We start from the raw sequence: 16,523 nt of genomic DNA on the forward strand, positions 1-16,523 counted from the left end.
GAAAATTGAAGTAATGTGGCTATAAGTCGAATTTATACTGGGCGAGCCGATTAAAAAATACAAAATTTTAATTTGTGGGATTCAAATTTATATGGTTAAAAAAAAAAATTATTTATCATGTCAGATGTATCTCAATGATAAATTAAGAAGGGGATCTTTTAAAATTTTGTTTATTTGTCATGAGGTCCATATTTACATAATATATAAAATAATTTATTTTGTCATGTCAAATTTATTTTAATGTTGAGTAAATGAGTGATTTTTAAAGATAAAAGCTTTAAGTTGAGTGATTTTATTGAAACAAAATAAAGTTTAATGACTTTGCTAGATAATTTCTCATAGTTCAATGACCTTTTAATATATTAACTCTAAAGTATGTCATGAATACACAAACTTCATCATTTGTATAGTATATTATTACTAGGCATAATATCTGTTATTTTTTCCTCATTTTATGTGTCATAGATAAAATTTAAAGAGTCAATTAAATTTTAATATGCTTTTCAAATATTTTAAGTTGTTAATTATTGTAATTTATAGTATTTTTACGTAATTTTTAAATAATAAATATTGCTTTCCTTGTCCCAATATATGTAGCACAAATTAAAATTTCAAGAGTCAATATGTTGTTAATTATTGAGATTTGCAATACTTTTATGTACTTTTCAAATTAAATAATACAGGTTACTTCTTTTGTCCCATTTCATGTGACACAAATATATTATTTTATGAATCAATCAATTTTTTATAAGCAATCACACTTTTTATATGTTTTTGATAAAAATATTTTAAATTGTCAATTATCATATTTATAGGATATTTTATGTAATTTTTAAATATATAAAAAATTTAAAAATAAAACTAATAAATTAAAATGGAGAAAAAAAAAAGACAAATTTTCTACTATAAGTGTGAACCACACATTACTATGTTGACCATCACCTATGTGGTTATACACACTTATATATAAATAGTAGATGTATATATATGTATATGTATTATCTTAGAATAATTGGCGGAAAATAAAAAAGTTGTAATAATAAAGATAAGTTGTTATCTAATGCACTATCTAATATAAAGGAAAAATCCTTTTGGCCAGAAAATTTGGCCAGAATTTGGCAATAATGGTAAAATAACATATTTCACATTATGTTATTTTACCTTTTTGAACATTTTCACCATTTTAACTTTAATACCTTTTAATTAAAAAATAGAAAAAAATTAATCTATTTTAAAATAAAAAAATATTATAGACTTTTTAAATTTCTGACCAAATTCTAGCCATTTACATTATCCTAATATAAATAGTCGAGCAGCCACTTTTGACCGTACTTGCAATGCGACTTGGTCCAACTGAAATTTATTATGTTATTTCTATTGAAGTTAAATTAATTTTAATATCCCAAATAGTAACTAATAAACTATAAGATATTAGATACTTTTCCTCTTATATGATTTGAATTTCTCTTATTGAATATTTAATTTTAATAATTTCGGTTTTTCAGTGTCATTTCGATTGATATCTTCTGCTCATGCAATTTAATTATTTTTTCTGCTAGAGTGATTTAAGTATTTTGTCTTTGCTTCACATTATTTTACACTTTAATAAAATAATGTGATAGATCTCTATTATTGTCGTTTTTTTTTTAAAATTCACCTCTTTTTTAACAGTAAAAATATCTAGATTTTTTTCGTCGAAGTCTCATAAAAATATGCATGATATCATGTTCTAACTTCTATTTGTAACTTTTATACATGACATATTTTATTTTTCTTAAATAAAAAAAACTAAATCATATCAATATTGAAGAAATATCAAGATAATGAAATAATTTTGAAAAGTCTAACTTTGATCATATCAAAATTGAATAATAAAATATTAGTATGATAATTTTTTACAAAATAATCATTTGAACTGTACCATTGACACCTTTGCAAATCGAAATAGAAAAATAACGGTAGTCATTATTAGAGGATATAGATCTTATAAGAATGAGTTTAGAACAACAGAAGCCATAGGTACTTGATTGCATAATACTTTTTTCGATCTATTCAATTTATCATATTTTTATTTATAAAATATTAATCGAAAAAATAGTTCGATTAAATCATTTTCATTTACTAGTATTTGATTTTAATTTATTACTCACTTTTTGGAGGCTGGCCTGAACTTCCTACTGTGAAGGATGACCACAAATGTAAGGTGTATTAGTCAACTCCAAATAATTTATTGGTTGAAAGCACAAAAAAAGAGAAAATAAAATAAAATTGTTGAGTAGCTATAAATACGTAGCCTCCTTTTAGTACAAGCTTATATAGTTCCATTTTTCTCTAATTTAATAACTCCACAAAAGAAAAAATGAATGCCCTCAATTTTCCTTGCCATCTTCACGCAGTCAAGGGCAAGGCCTTATTTTTGAAACGTGTTATAACAAGTTAGTTTAATTTTCTTCCTAGTTGTTTACATGCATATCTCACTAATTAGTGGTCGGTTGTTCGTTGATATATCTGCTTTTAGTTGAGAATAATTCAATATTTTTAATTTTTTAATTTGTTTGTTTTACACTTTTCTTTTAAGTATGTTATATGTTTAAAAATTACGTAAAAGTCCTATATTGGATCCGTACTGACACACTCCTATACCTAGTATATTTCAAAATGACTTGTTTCTCATAAATTGCAGAATATTTTTTTTGTTTGGCGTCAACCCTCATTTTTTCTAAAGAGATATTTGTTGGAAATGTGCTTGATTAAGAAAGAGAGAAATGTGAGTCTTGAGCTAACTCAAATTGAAACGAGTATTATGTGGCTACCTAGTGATTTATAAGTATCTTCACTGTACTAATCGTATAGATCCATATAGTGTTTTAATTTTTATATGTAGTTTAAAATAAATGATTTGTTATATAATCAAGGTGGTGTTTTTTTCTTTCAAATTTTGTTCTTATTTAAATATATATTTTTTACATAAACGAAAAAATATTAAATAGACATCATTTTAATTTAGGACAATTTGGTAAAAAACACATCTTATATTTTAAGAATGAGTAAATTTATTTTAAAAAGAGATCAATATTGTATGCACTCCCATCTAATCATTTTTTTTTCCTTTTCTTTTAAGGTCAATTATGATTAATTATTACATTTTGATTTTTTCAGGAAATTGTCAGTTACAAACTGAAGGCTCAGTTGATAATTACAAGAAAATATTATGTAAACATGTGCGTAATGCTGGAAATTCCTTAGGTAGGACTGTAGTGACGGAACTATGATTTTTAAAAAGGGGGTTCAAAATCTAAAGAAGTAAATACACGAATTAATCAAAAGGAATTCGACATCTACTATATATACATAAAAAATAATTTTAATCATATATAAATAGTACTAATATTTTCTGCCAAAGGAAGTTCGGGTGAACGGTGCCTTCCTTTGTATAGCATAATTCCGTTTGACAAATTAATGGACAGACGTTGATATACGTAGTAATTAATGATCTGTTACGGGTTCATTTGAACACTCAATAATTTTAATTTGATTCAATTTTGTATATGAATAAAAAATTAAATATGTAAGTAGAAATGATAGATTTTTGTAGTAGATTTCATACTTGAACTCATAAGGTTCAAATCGTGAATCCATCTAAATATGTTAATAGCGGATTATATTTCAGCCAGAGAATATATCATACATTACGACCTATATAAATATATTTTCGCAGGTTACACTGGTGAATTGCAAACTGAGGATACAAAATACCTGCTAGATGGGGAAAATATTCAGGTTACTAGAAAATTCTTTCTGTTTTTTTGCTTCAATTAACTTTCATTTTATTGTGCTTACCAGTTTATTGATTTGAATTTAGTAAATAACTAGAATTCAATTAAAATAAAATTATGCTAATGGTTGTGTATTTTATTTTTTAAAAATTTAATTTGTAAATTATCTTATAAGTAACCGTGTACGTGCAATTAGGGTACGAATCTACCTTTTAAATCAGAATTCAGTAATTTTAGTTCAAGCTCTATATTTGTATTAAATTTTTTAACTTGATATGTATAAATTATCTATCTTGAATCTAATGCTTGCCCTATTTTAGAATTCAGAACTCGCATATTTAAATTTTTAAATCTACCTCTACGTACCTATAATAACAATTTTTCTCTATAGGTAACTCGAACGAAGAAGACAAGGAAGTTGGTAGAGAAGATCAAAGATATGTTGAATGACATGAAAGATGGAAGGTCAAGTGTATCACCCTATGACACAGCATGGGTTGCCCTAATTAAAGATATAAATGGAAGTGATAGACCACAATTTCCATCTTGTCTTGAATGGATAATAGAAAATCAACATAGTGATGGTTCATGGGGAGAGCAATTTGTCTTTTGCATTTACGACCGCCTATTGAACACATTGGCATGTGTTGTTGCTTTAACAACATGGAATACAACACCTGAGAAGAGAAACAAAGGTAAACATACATATTCTCCCTTCCATCTGACTATTTTTAGTAAGATGATCAACTAATATGGGACGGAAGAAGTTCTTGCGTCTCAATTTATATGAATTATTTTGAATTTAACACGAAATTTAAGAAAGAAAGATTTTTGAAACCTGTGTTCTAAAATAAATCATAGATATTTGTATAGCTATAAAATCATTTCATTAAGGAATATGGTAGACATTTTAAAATTAAATTGTAACTAAATGTTTGAAATGTGTCATGATTTTTTTTGTTACCGACTAAAAAGAAAAGTAACTCATATAAATTGGAACAAAGAGAATATAGTGACTTTTCCACAAATATTTTGATTGAATCTATAAGAAGAAAAAATATTCAGTGATTATTCTCAGTATTTCAATGAGAATCTGTTGCGTTTGTAATCTCATGGTGGGACTTTCTTTTGTTAAACATTAGGTGTATTGTTTATAAAGGAAAACATATGCAAACTAGAGAGAGGGAATGTTGAAAACATGACATGTGGATTTGAAATTGTGTTTCCTGCTCTCTTGGACAAAGCTCAACATTTAGACATTGATATTCCATATAATGCTCCTGTCTTGAAGAATATATGTGCAAGGAGAGACATGAAATTAAAAAGGTAATTAATTAAATTAACAACATTTAATAGCAATGGTTAAGAAATGAAATTATTAATAATAATACATTTTGTTTTGCTTTACAGAATCCCTAAGGATGTTGTGCATACAATTCCAACAACATTATTGTTTTCACTAGAAGGATTTTGTGACTTAGATTGGAAAAGACTTTTGAAGCTTCAAATGCAAGATGGTTCATTCTTAACATCTATTGCTTCAACTGCCTTTGCTTTTATGGAAACAAATGATCCAAATTGTTTGAGATATCTTCAAAGGGTTGTTAAAAAATATAATGGAGGAGGTAAATTAATATGGAATGTCATATTATTTAATTGAAGCTAAGTATACTATTTTGTTTAACGTCTATACACTGACAATAAACATGTATATTCTAATAACATGTATCTATATCTATAGCTCCACATAGTTACCCAGTAGATATGCAAGCGCGATTATGGGCAATTGATCGATTACAACGCCTTGGAATTTCTTATTATTTTGAGGAAGAATTCAAGGACATGTTAGATCATGTACAAAGGTATTGTATTGAATTGAATTGAAGTAACAATTTAATGTATATTATTGCATATGTATATTGATTCATTTTTTTAAAATTACAGATACTGGAATCAAGATATTGGAATTTTTAGTGGAAGGAATTCAAACTTTTGTGACATTGATGATACATGCATGGCTATTAGGCTTCTAAGGTTATATGGATATGATGTTAAACCAGGCAAGTCAATAATAAATAAATAAACTCCTTAATTAATTAACGAGTGATGAATTTAACCCCAACTTGCTCAATTCACCCAATTTTTAGGGGGTTAATGACCTGTCTATTTATTAAATACTTCATCTTGACTCACCCAAATTCACGTCATTTAAGATTTTGGTTGATTTAAGCTTAAGTATGTACTCCAAAGTGATCCATAAAAGTCTTGTCAAGATATTTAAATGAAAACTTGTTTTTTGTTTGATATGTTAATAATTTAGCTATAAGCTAAGAAAAAATATTATTTTATTTATCTTGTAATTTGGTATTTAATCAAATTATAACTAGTAAGAGTTGGACGGATTAGACTATGATCCATTATTTTTTAGCTCTTCTCAACACAATTAACTTTTGGAACGATAACTTATTTATTAATTTAATCTATTTTGATCCGCGCAAATTCAACTTGAGTGATTTGCCACCCATAGTCCTTATTAAGAAAGTTTTAACTATTTCATAGTTGTATTTAATCTATATTTTATTGTTTAATATGTCACAGATGTGCTCTACAAATTCAAAGATGGTGATAATTTTTTTTGCCTAATGGGTGAAACAGACAAGTCCCCAACAGCTATGTACAATCTCTATAGATGCTCTCAAGTTTCATTCCCAGGAGAGAAGATTCTTGAAGATGCTAACAAATTTACCCATAATTTCTTGCAACATTGTTTGTCAAATAACCAATCTTTAGACAAATGGCTAATAGCCAAAGATATCCCTGGAGAGGTACATAGTAATTATTTTTCGAGTGATTTGATAGTATGTATAAATTTTTTTTAACATACTATCATTGTATGGAAGTTAACATCGTTTTCTATATCATATTTAATTTGGTTATAGATACAATATGCATTGGAAGTTCCATGGTGTGCTAGCCTACCTAGGGTGGAAGCTCGATCATACCTCGAACAATATGGTGGAGCAAATGACATTTGGATTGGCAAGACGTTACATAGGTATTTTTAGCGCGTTGATAATATAATTCTAATTAAAAATGTAAACGTCCTCAAAAATAAATTTAATTTTTTTCTTAGTCTCAATCATTGGAATTGTTTTGATGTAGAATGCCAGACATAAGTAATAATGTATATCTTGAGGCCGCAAAATTAGATTACAACAAATGCCAAAGTCAACATCAATTTGAATGGACCATTATTCAAGAGTATGTTTAATTCTTGAGTTTAATTTTTTTGAAGAAAAAGGACAAATTAGTTCAAGTTACCTTTATTAAATATACTTTTTATTGTTATTTTAGGTGGTTTACACAATGCAATTTTCAACACTTTGGAATAAGCAAAAAAGAGTTATTGGAAGATTATTTCTTAGGTGCAACAAGTATATTTGAAGTAGAGAGGTCAAGGGAAAGACTTGCATGGGCTAAATCTCTTATTATGTGTAAGATGATTACATCATACTTCACTCAAGAAAAACCTACCACTTCTACTAAAAACAGGTTTGTAATTGTAGTTGGTATATATTTATTTATTTTTATTAGTATATACTAAATATATAATTGTATAACACGTATACAATCATATATAGTTATGTTTAGTGGCTAGTAATGTTCTTAATTTTTCCGTTCATTTTTCATCATGTATTTTTTCAGTGAGCTGGTTCAGTGGAAAAATTATGTTCCATAAATTTTCCACTAATTCAATGTGAGAAAAACCTTTGTTTCTAGTAAATATAATGTAATGAAATTTATGTTTTTTTTTCTTTTGTTGCAGTAATGAAACAAGACAGATGCTTCTGAATAATCTTCTTAAGTTTTTGCACCAACTTTCTGAAGAAACTTATGAGACCTTAGGCAAAGATATCCACCTCCAACTACACTCTGCGGTACGTATATATTGAATAGCTTATCACATCACTATTAAAAAAAGAAAAATAAATAATAACAAGCAATTTTTTTCACTAAAAATATTATTGCTAATTTTATTTATCCACAAATTATATATATATAAAAAAGTTTATAGCTAATTAATAATTTATTTATTCTTTTGTATTGCTTTTCACTTATCCAGCAAAAATTAATTTATATATTTACTGTTTTGATTTTTGTTATATGAAGTGGGGAACGTGGTTGATGTGTGTTGGAGAGGAGAAAACAGCATGCCAAATAGAAGCAGAGCTGCTAGTACGCACAATTAATCTTTGTGGAGGACATATGGTAGATGATGAAATAATTTCCAGTACAGACTACAAGAATATATCTAAAGTTACCAATAAAGTCTGTTTCAAGCTTCAAAATCGAAAGGTAATCAGAAATTTACACGTTTTATTACGTCATTTTTATTTTTGAAGCCTTAAATTTGCTGTTGAAATGAGAAAGTGAAAGTATCTCTGACGGAATATTTTATGTATCGTGAATGACATTTAGCTGTGACTATATATACTATAGGTTTCTGGCTGTATCAACTGCAAGGAAAATCACAATGAAAGCAGCAATGAGGTTGAATTAGAGATGAAAGAAGTTGTAAAATTAGTGTTAGACAATTCGTCGTGTGGAATAAATAAAGATATGAAGAATACATTTTTGGCAGTTGCTAAGAGTTTTTACTATATTGCACATGTAACAGAGGAACTACTCAACTTTCACATATCCAAAGTTCTCTTTGAACCACTTGAATACGATTCTTAATTATATTCATATCAAATTTTCTTATTATTTGTAACTCTCATTGTAAATGTCAATCTTTTCTGCTACAACCTACAAGTATGAATGCAATTTTTGTTTTTTTTTTCCTTCCATCAAGTGTTCGTTATTTATGATAGATAACTCTATATCCAATAAGGCTCAAATCTGAGTCTTCTAATTAAAAAATAAGACTTACCGGTTAACACTCCATCACAACTCTCTTGTTGGTATGAGTAAGAAACCATACAAACTAATTAAACAGAGAGACTATATATCATAAAAAAACAATATTTATTCGAAAATCATGACGAAAAAATACAGTACTCAATTCATCACCTAAGCAAACTAACAGGTATACATCTTGGAGATAGAAATGCAAGTCATGAGTAGTTCCCTTATTCAATAAAAAATTGTAATAGGAGAAGCAAACTCTGTTGGGAAAGGCAAAACACAAATAAATGTGCACGATAGGGTAATAGAAGAAGAAAATCTAAGTCAAAACTTTCCCTTCTATTTGAAGCAAGAGAAGACAAAGTAATACAAGAACAAAATTGTTTGGGGCAACAAACAAATCAACCAAAGCAAAATAAATCGACACACGAGACACCAAGTTTAACGTGGAAAACTTCTTCGGTATGAAGAGTAAAAACCACAAGGCCAAAACACCACTAAAATCAACAACAGTTACAAAGTGCTCTTCGAAATGGCCACCAACAAAGTGCCAAACAATGAGCAACACAACTACAAGATATCACGAAAAACTTGTGAAATAAAAAGAGTAAAATCACCCAATACACAGCTACTGTTCACGAGCAAAGATCTGGACCTACAGGACTCCAAATCACACTCTCTCCGTTTCTAATCAAAGATTAAGTTAAAAGGAACAAGCTGTCCAAAAATCAGCTCAATCGGACAAGAAACGAAGCGAAAATCGCGATTTGAAATTGACTGCTAGGGTTTGTGCGAAAATCTGCACCATTTTTTCTCTCTATATGGCTGCTGATCAATCTCTTTTGTGATTCTTCAAAATAAGACCTAAAAGAAGGTCTTACATATGCACCATAATATTGGGTTTATGGACAAAAGTGCTAATTGAAATAACTAGGAAGAAGTAAATAATTGGAAATAACCATTTTTGGAAAGAATATAAAAATCTGGAAATTTGTTAAGTATGTTAAGTTTTTGGTCAACTTCAAATGACCATAAATCCTAGCTCAGGATGAGTTAGGTGTGTTTCCAGATATCGTAGGAAATATATTGGAATAATCTTTCCAACGCCGCTGAGTTTGCACAATTCTGAATTCGTATGAGTTAGTTTTGCCCATTGGAAGTTGGGCTGTTCAAATAAGGAAAGTCCAATCCGGATTTTGGAAGGGTATTATGGTCTTTTCCATACCCTATTATTTTATTCCCATTTTTGGAGTTTAATTAGGGTCAAATCAGAATTTGATCAGTTTAGTCAATTGGAAATTCACGCTAGGGCTTGGAGAAAAGAGGAGAAGGAGCAAAAATCGTCAAGTTCTTGAAGCTAAGCTCGTGGATTTTGTCAAGGGGTGATCCCTACGAGGTATGTGAGTCTTTCATAGCGTTGGGTTCATTCACTCATGTGCCAATCATGTTTATTTCAGTGAAGTTCGTTCTAGAAAGTTGAAAGTTGATGAATCTTGAATGGTGTTCTTGAAATTGGCCTTCGTTCTTTAGATAGGTTGAGATTGAGGAGTTCCTTGAGGTTAAAATGTTGTTTTCTTGCGTTGTTTGAGTTAGATTCTCGTGTATACATATTGGGTATCTGAATCTATAGGGAATTTGAGAAAAAGAACCGAGTTTAGGCGAATTGTGGTTAGAAAATGAAGAAGGAAAAAGTTGGGCAAATCTGAGACCCTTGTCTGCGTCGCGGACCTGTCCCAAAATTTCGCAGAAAGTCTCTTCGCATCGCGGAATGGTCACAGACCGTTTTGTCTCAAAAATTATTTTCACGACCAAAAATATAACTACACCTCCGCGTCGCGGACCTGCTTCCAGACAATGATTTCTTGATATTTTCTCATGTTTAGCTATCTAAAAATACTCCTAAACATTATGAGATCTTTCCTATCACAAATCACAATCCTTGAATCCATAATTCAATTCTAGGAGAGTTAGGAGTCTAAGTCAACAAAAGTCAAGAGTCAAGTTAAGAGAAGTTCATAAAGTATTTTAAAAGTCTTTCACAAACGTTTTAGCTTTGTTTAAAGACTTAAGTTCTGAGTTGAGTAAAGAGTAAAGTTTGAAGTTCATGTCTTCAAAAGAGTATATCGGGACTATATATTCCCAAAGAGTAAAATGTTTTCAAATTTAAAGAAGAAAGGAAACCTTGATTTCCAAAATAGCGTTTGAGCTAGTTTTCAGTTAAAGAGTAAATGTTTTCACATTTGAGCAAGAAAGGAAAATGAGATTTCCAAGAGAGCTTTTAAGCTAAGTTTTTGAGTAATTATCTCAAACCAAAGAACGAAGTTATGTTTTTAAATATATGAGCTGAGTATTTTGGGAGTAGTATTGAGCACCGATATTGGGACGAGTTTGAGTTCAGATAACTCACGTCTCCATAAACCATGTAGCCATCATGGGTAGTAAAGGATCATACTTTTTAGATGAATAGGTGCTTTTTAGCATAGACTAGTGGATCCACTTAGTTATGGCGTTCTATATGACGGCAAAGCATAGGACAATTCTGGTAGTGTGGGCAAGATGATGTATCACCACTTAGGCTTATAGTGGTGGTTGTCGGTTAGATAATCTCCCACAAAAACTATATTACTTTATTATACAAGTAGAATTGAGTTTGTTATTGCATTTCTTTAATGAACTAAGTTGCTTCTACTGTTTTAAAATCATTATGTATATTGCATGTGTTTTATTGCTTTATATTGAGTTAAGTTATTCAGGAGTTGAGTAAAGCCAAGGTAAGTGTTCCTTTCAGATTCTTTTCAAGCCTATATTATGATTCACATTCCAACTCGCATACTCGTACATTCAATGTACTGATGCCAGTTGGCCTGCATCTTATTATGATGCAGACGCGGGTAACATGATTAGCATCCAACGCATCATTAATCTAGTTGAGCACTCAGAGTCCGGTGGTAAGCCTCATTGCTTTCCGGAGGATCCCTTTTATTGCTTTTATTAATTTAGTTCATTAGGATGTCGAGGGTCTTGTACCAACATCCATCTCAGTTATTAGAGGATTTATAGATAGATAATGAGTTAGTCATTTGTCTCTACCTTGTTAATGACTTATGCTCAATTTTGAGTTGCCACTTTGGCTAAGTTAAATGTTTATTTCTATAACATTATGAGTTTAGTTTGAGACAGTTGAGTTATCTTGCATTTGAGTTCTTTTCTTAATGCTTAAAGTGTTCAGCTGAGTAAGTAAGCCAGGCCAAGGGTTCGCTTGGGGCCAACAATGGTTCTCGAGTGCCGGCCACGTCCAGGGTGTAGGCTCAGGGAGTGACAAACTTGGTATCAGAGCACAGAGTTCAAGAGTCCTAGGAAATCTATAAAGTCGTGTCTGTAGAGTCCTAGTTATCGGTGTGAAGCGCTCCAGATCTATAATTAGGAGGCTGCAATATTTAGGAAATTATTTCACTTCTTTCACACTCATTTCGTGCGATAGAATTCATCTCTATAAAGTCTCTTTCTAATTCGTACTTGCGCGTGTTTTTCAGTTAACCATGCCTTCATGAAGAGCTTTTAGAGGCCGTCCTGCTAGACGTAATGTTGAGGAGCATGGGGTAAAAAATGCACCTGAAGTTCAACCTCAACGGGAACTCACTAATGCTGAGTTCCGTGAGGCTATCCGGATGTTGAGCCAAGTTGTGACTAACTAGGTTGGGCAACAAAGAGGAGCTCAACAGGAAGAGGATGACACTTCGAGGATTCGTGAGTTCTTGAGGAGGAACCCTCCAAGTTTCACTTGTTCAAGCACTACTGAGGATCCAAAAAACTTTATTGAGGAACTGAAAAAGGTATTTGATGTGATGCACGTTGCCGATATTGGGCAAGTTGAACTAGCTGCATATCAATTGAAGAATGTTGCTATGACTTGGTTTGACTAGTGGAAGAAGGGTAGAGCTAATGAAGCACCACCTGAGAGTTGGGCATGTTTTGAGGAAGCTTTCTTGGGGCGGTTCTTCCCCCGAGAGCTAATAGAGGCTAAGGTACAAGAGTTCCTCACACTTAAGCAGGATTCTTTGAGCGTTCATGAGTATGGGATGAAGTTCACCCAACTATTCTGTTTTGCTCCGGAGATGGTTACAGACATGATGAGTAGAATGAGTATGTTTGTTGTTAGGCTGTCTCGTCTGTCGAGTAAAGAAGGTAGAGCAGCAATGCTAATAGGGGACATGGATATATCAAGGTTGATGGTCTATGTGCAGCAGGTTGAGAAGGAGAAACTGAGGGATATAAAGGAATTCAGAAATAAGAAAGCTAAGATAGGGAGTGAGTCCGGGTAGGAGAAAGGTAATGTGAATCGTTCGTCCTTTCAGCAGAAGCAAAAGGGACCTGCTCCATCATCTGCTAGTGCACCTGCACCCAGAAACAAAGGTGAGTATAATGGCCAGAATACACATAACTTCAGAGCTAGACCTGCCCAATCTCAAGGTAGTGTAGCACAAGGAGATAACTGGGCTCCTGCATGTGCTAAGTGTGGTAAAACCCACCCAGGTAAGTGTCGCGATGGTTCCACAGGTTGTTTCAAGTGTGGACAAGAAGGTCACTTCATGAAAGAGTACCCCAAGAACCGGCAAATTAGTATGAATCAGGGCAATAGAGCCCAATCTTCATCAGTTGCTCCACTAGACATGGCTGCACCTAGATGATCTACTTCAGGTACTGGCAGAGGAGCAAACCGTCTTTATGCGATTACTAGTCGTCAAGAGCAAGAGAACTCTCCAGATGTTGTCACTAGTATGATCAATGTCTTTTTTCTTGATGTTTATGCTTTGCTAGACCCAGAAACAAGTTTATCTTTTGTGACGTTTATTGTATTTTTAAATACATTTAAGAGTTATATGCATATTTGCATACACATATAGTTGACATCATTTTTTCCAACAACTTTTCTTTATATTGCACTTGTTTTAAACTACTTTATATTGAAATGAGTTCAATTAGTTGAGTTGAGTTGAGCCAAGTACGTTCTTCAGATTCCTTTCAAGCTTAAGTTATGTTTAGCATTCCAACTCGCATACTCGTGCATTAAATGTACTAATGTCAGTTGTTCTACATCGTATTTATGATGCAGACGCAGGTAGCCAGGATCAGCATCCAGCGCATCGTTGATTCTAATTGAGCTCTAGAGTTTGTTGGTGAGCCTCCTTGCTTTCGGAGGATCCCTTTTATTTCTTTCGGTTTTAATAGCCAGTTTATTAGGATGTTGTGGGCCTGTCCCGACATCCATCTCGATTGTTTAGAGGCTTCATAGACAAACAGTCAGTTAGTTAAATTCATTCGTCAGTACTTTATTATTGGCTTATGTTTTGAGACTCGAGGTTGCCATTTTGGCCAAGTTGAATGTTTGACTTTTTAAGCATTCTTAGTATCTTTTTATTCAAGTGAGTATAGAGTTTTTGATCATTATAAATATGCATAGAGTCTTCCGCTGAGTAAATAAGTCAGGCCAAGGGTTCGCTTGGGGCCAGCAATGGTTCTCGAGTGCCAGTCCCCCCAGGGTGTAGGCTTGGGGCGTGACAAACTTGGTATCAGAGCCAAGAGTTCAAGAGTTCTAGGGAGTCTATGAAGCTGTGTCTGTAGAGTCCTAGTTATCGGTGTGAAGCACGCCACATCTATAATTAGGAGGTTGCCACACTTAGGAAAATTTCTCACTTCTTTCACGCTCATTTCGTGCATTAGAGTTTGATCTCTAAAAAGTTTCTTTCTAATTCTTGCTTTACGTGTGTTTTCAGGTATCATGCCTTTACGAAGATTTGTCAGAGGTCGTCGTGCTAGGCACAATGTTGAGGAACAAGAGTTGCCAAATGCACCTGAAGTATAACCTCAAGGGGAAGTTACCAATGCTGAGTTTCGTGAGGCTATCCGGATGTTGAGCCAAGTTGTGACCAACCAAGATGGGAAACAAAGAGGAGCTAGATATGAAGTGGTTGATACTTCTAAGATTCGAGAGTTCTTGAGGATGAATCCTCCAAGTTTCATGGGTTCGAGCACAACTGAGAATCTGGAGAATTTTATTGAGGAACTAAAGAAGGTATTTGAGGTCATGCATGTTGTCGATACCGAACGAGTTGAACTAGTTACATATCAACTGAAGAATGTTTCTAGAACTTGGTTTGATTACTAGAAAGAGGGTAGAGCTGAAGATGCACCACATGCAAGTTGAGCTTGTTTTGAGGAGGTTTTTTTGGGGAGTTTATTTTCTCGAGAACTGAAAGAGTCTAAGGTACGAGAGTTCCTCACTCTTAAGCAAGATTCTTTCAGTGTTCATGAGTATGGGTGGAAGTTCACCCAACTATCCCATTATGCTTCAGAGATGGTTGCGGATATGAGGAGTAGAATGAGTCTATTTGTTGCTGGGTTGTCCCGTCTATCAATCAAAGAGGGTAGGGAAGCGATACTAATTGGAGACATGGATATATCAAGGTTAATGGTATATGTGTAGCAGGTTGAGGAAGAGAAGCTGAGGGATAGAGAAGAGTTTAAGAATAAGAGAGCTAAGACATGGAATAAGTCCGGGCAGCAAAATGGTAATGCCAACCGGTCTTCCTTCCAACAGAAACAAAATGGACCTGCTCCATCATCTGCTAGTGCACCTGCACCTAAGAACTAAAGTGGGTACAATAGTCAGGATTTCAGAGCCAAACTTGCCTATTCTCAGGGTAGTATGGCGCAAGAGGGTAGTAAGCCTCTTGCCTGTGCTAAGTGTGGTAGTAACCACTCAGGTACTTGTCGTGAGGGCTCCACTGGTTGTTTCAAGTGTGGCCAAAATGGTCATTTCATGCAAGATTTTCCAAAGAACAGGCAGGGTGATAGTAATGGGGGCAATAGAGCCCAGTCTTCTTCAGTTGCTCCACCAAACAGAGCTGCACCTAGAGGGGCTAGTTTCGGTACTGGCGGAGGAACAAACCGCTTATATACTGTCAATAGTCGCCAAGAGCAAGAGGATTCTACAGATGTTATCACTGGTATTATCCAAGTCTTTAACTTTACTATTCATGCTTTGCTAGATCCAGAAGCGAGTTTATCCTTTTTAACTCTGTATGTTGCTATGAACTTTGATGTTATTCTTGAGAAACTTAGTGAACCATTCAGTGTTTCTACACCTGTTGGTGAGTTTATTCTAGCATAGAGAGTCTATCATGATTGTCCCGTTTTCGTCAATCACAAGAGTACCATGGCTGATCTAGTTGAGTTAGACATGGTAGATTTGGATGTAATTCTTGGTATAGACTGACTTCATGCCTGTTATGCCTCAGTTGATTGTAGAACTCGAGTTGTCAAGTTTTAATTTCCAAATGAGCCAGTCTTAGAGTGGAAAAACAGTTAAGCAGTGCCTAAGGGTTGATTTATTTCGTACCTCAAGGCGAGAAAGTTAGTTTCTAAGGGTGTGTCTATCACTTAGTCCGAGTTAATGAATCTAGTGTTGAAATACCTCATATTCAGTCAGTTTCAGCAGTAAGAGAGTTTCCAGAAGTTTTTCCAGACGATCTTCTCGAAGTCCCTCCTGAGAGAGATAGACTTCGGTATAGACCTTCTTCCAGATACTCTTCCTAAATCTATTCCTCCACATAGAATAGCACCAGCAGAGTTAAGAGAGCTGAATGAGTAGTTGAAATATCTCCTAGATAAAGGCCTTATTCGACTAAGTGTCTCACCTTGGGGCGCTCATGTCTTATTTGTGAGAAAGAAAGATGGTTCCCTTAGGATGTGTATAGATTACCGTCAGTTGAACAAAGGTTACCATCAAGAATAAGTATTCTCTTCCGGGAATTCATGATCTTTTCGATCAACTCCAGG

General features: G+C 33.0%; 1 protein-coding gene across 1 annotated transcript in view; it reads left to right on the forward strand.

Annotated features, from left to right (window-relative positions):
- LOC125826341 (copal-8-ol diphosphate hydratase, chloroplastic-like) overlaps nt 1-8,516 on the forward strand; it is a 75,055-nt gene extending 66,539 nt beyond the window's left edge. Inside the window, exons 13-15 of the mRNA XM_049505649.1 lie at nt 7,603-7,714; nt 7,947-8,150; nt 8,328-8,516. Of these exons, the coding sequence (XP_049361606.1) occupies nt 7,603-7,714; nt 7,947-8,150; nt 8,328-8,516 (505 nt within the window). The remainder of the gene's footprint in view (nt 1-7,602; nt 7,715-7,946; nt 8,151-8,327) is intronic.
- The last annotated feature ends 8,007 nt before the right edge of the window (nt 8,517-16,523 follow it).

The sequence above is a fragment of the Solanum verrucosum genome, unplaced genomic scaffold (assembly GCF_900185275.1).
Source record: "Solanum verrucosum unplaced genomic scaffold, falcon-dt-bn FXZP01000060.1, whole genome shotgun sequence".
Lineage (NCBI taxonomy): Eukaryota > Viridiplantae > Streptophyta > Magnoliopsida > Solanales > Solanaceae > Solanum > Solanum verrucosum.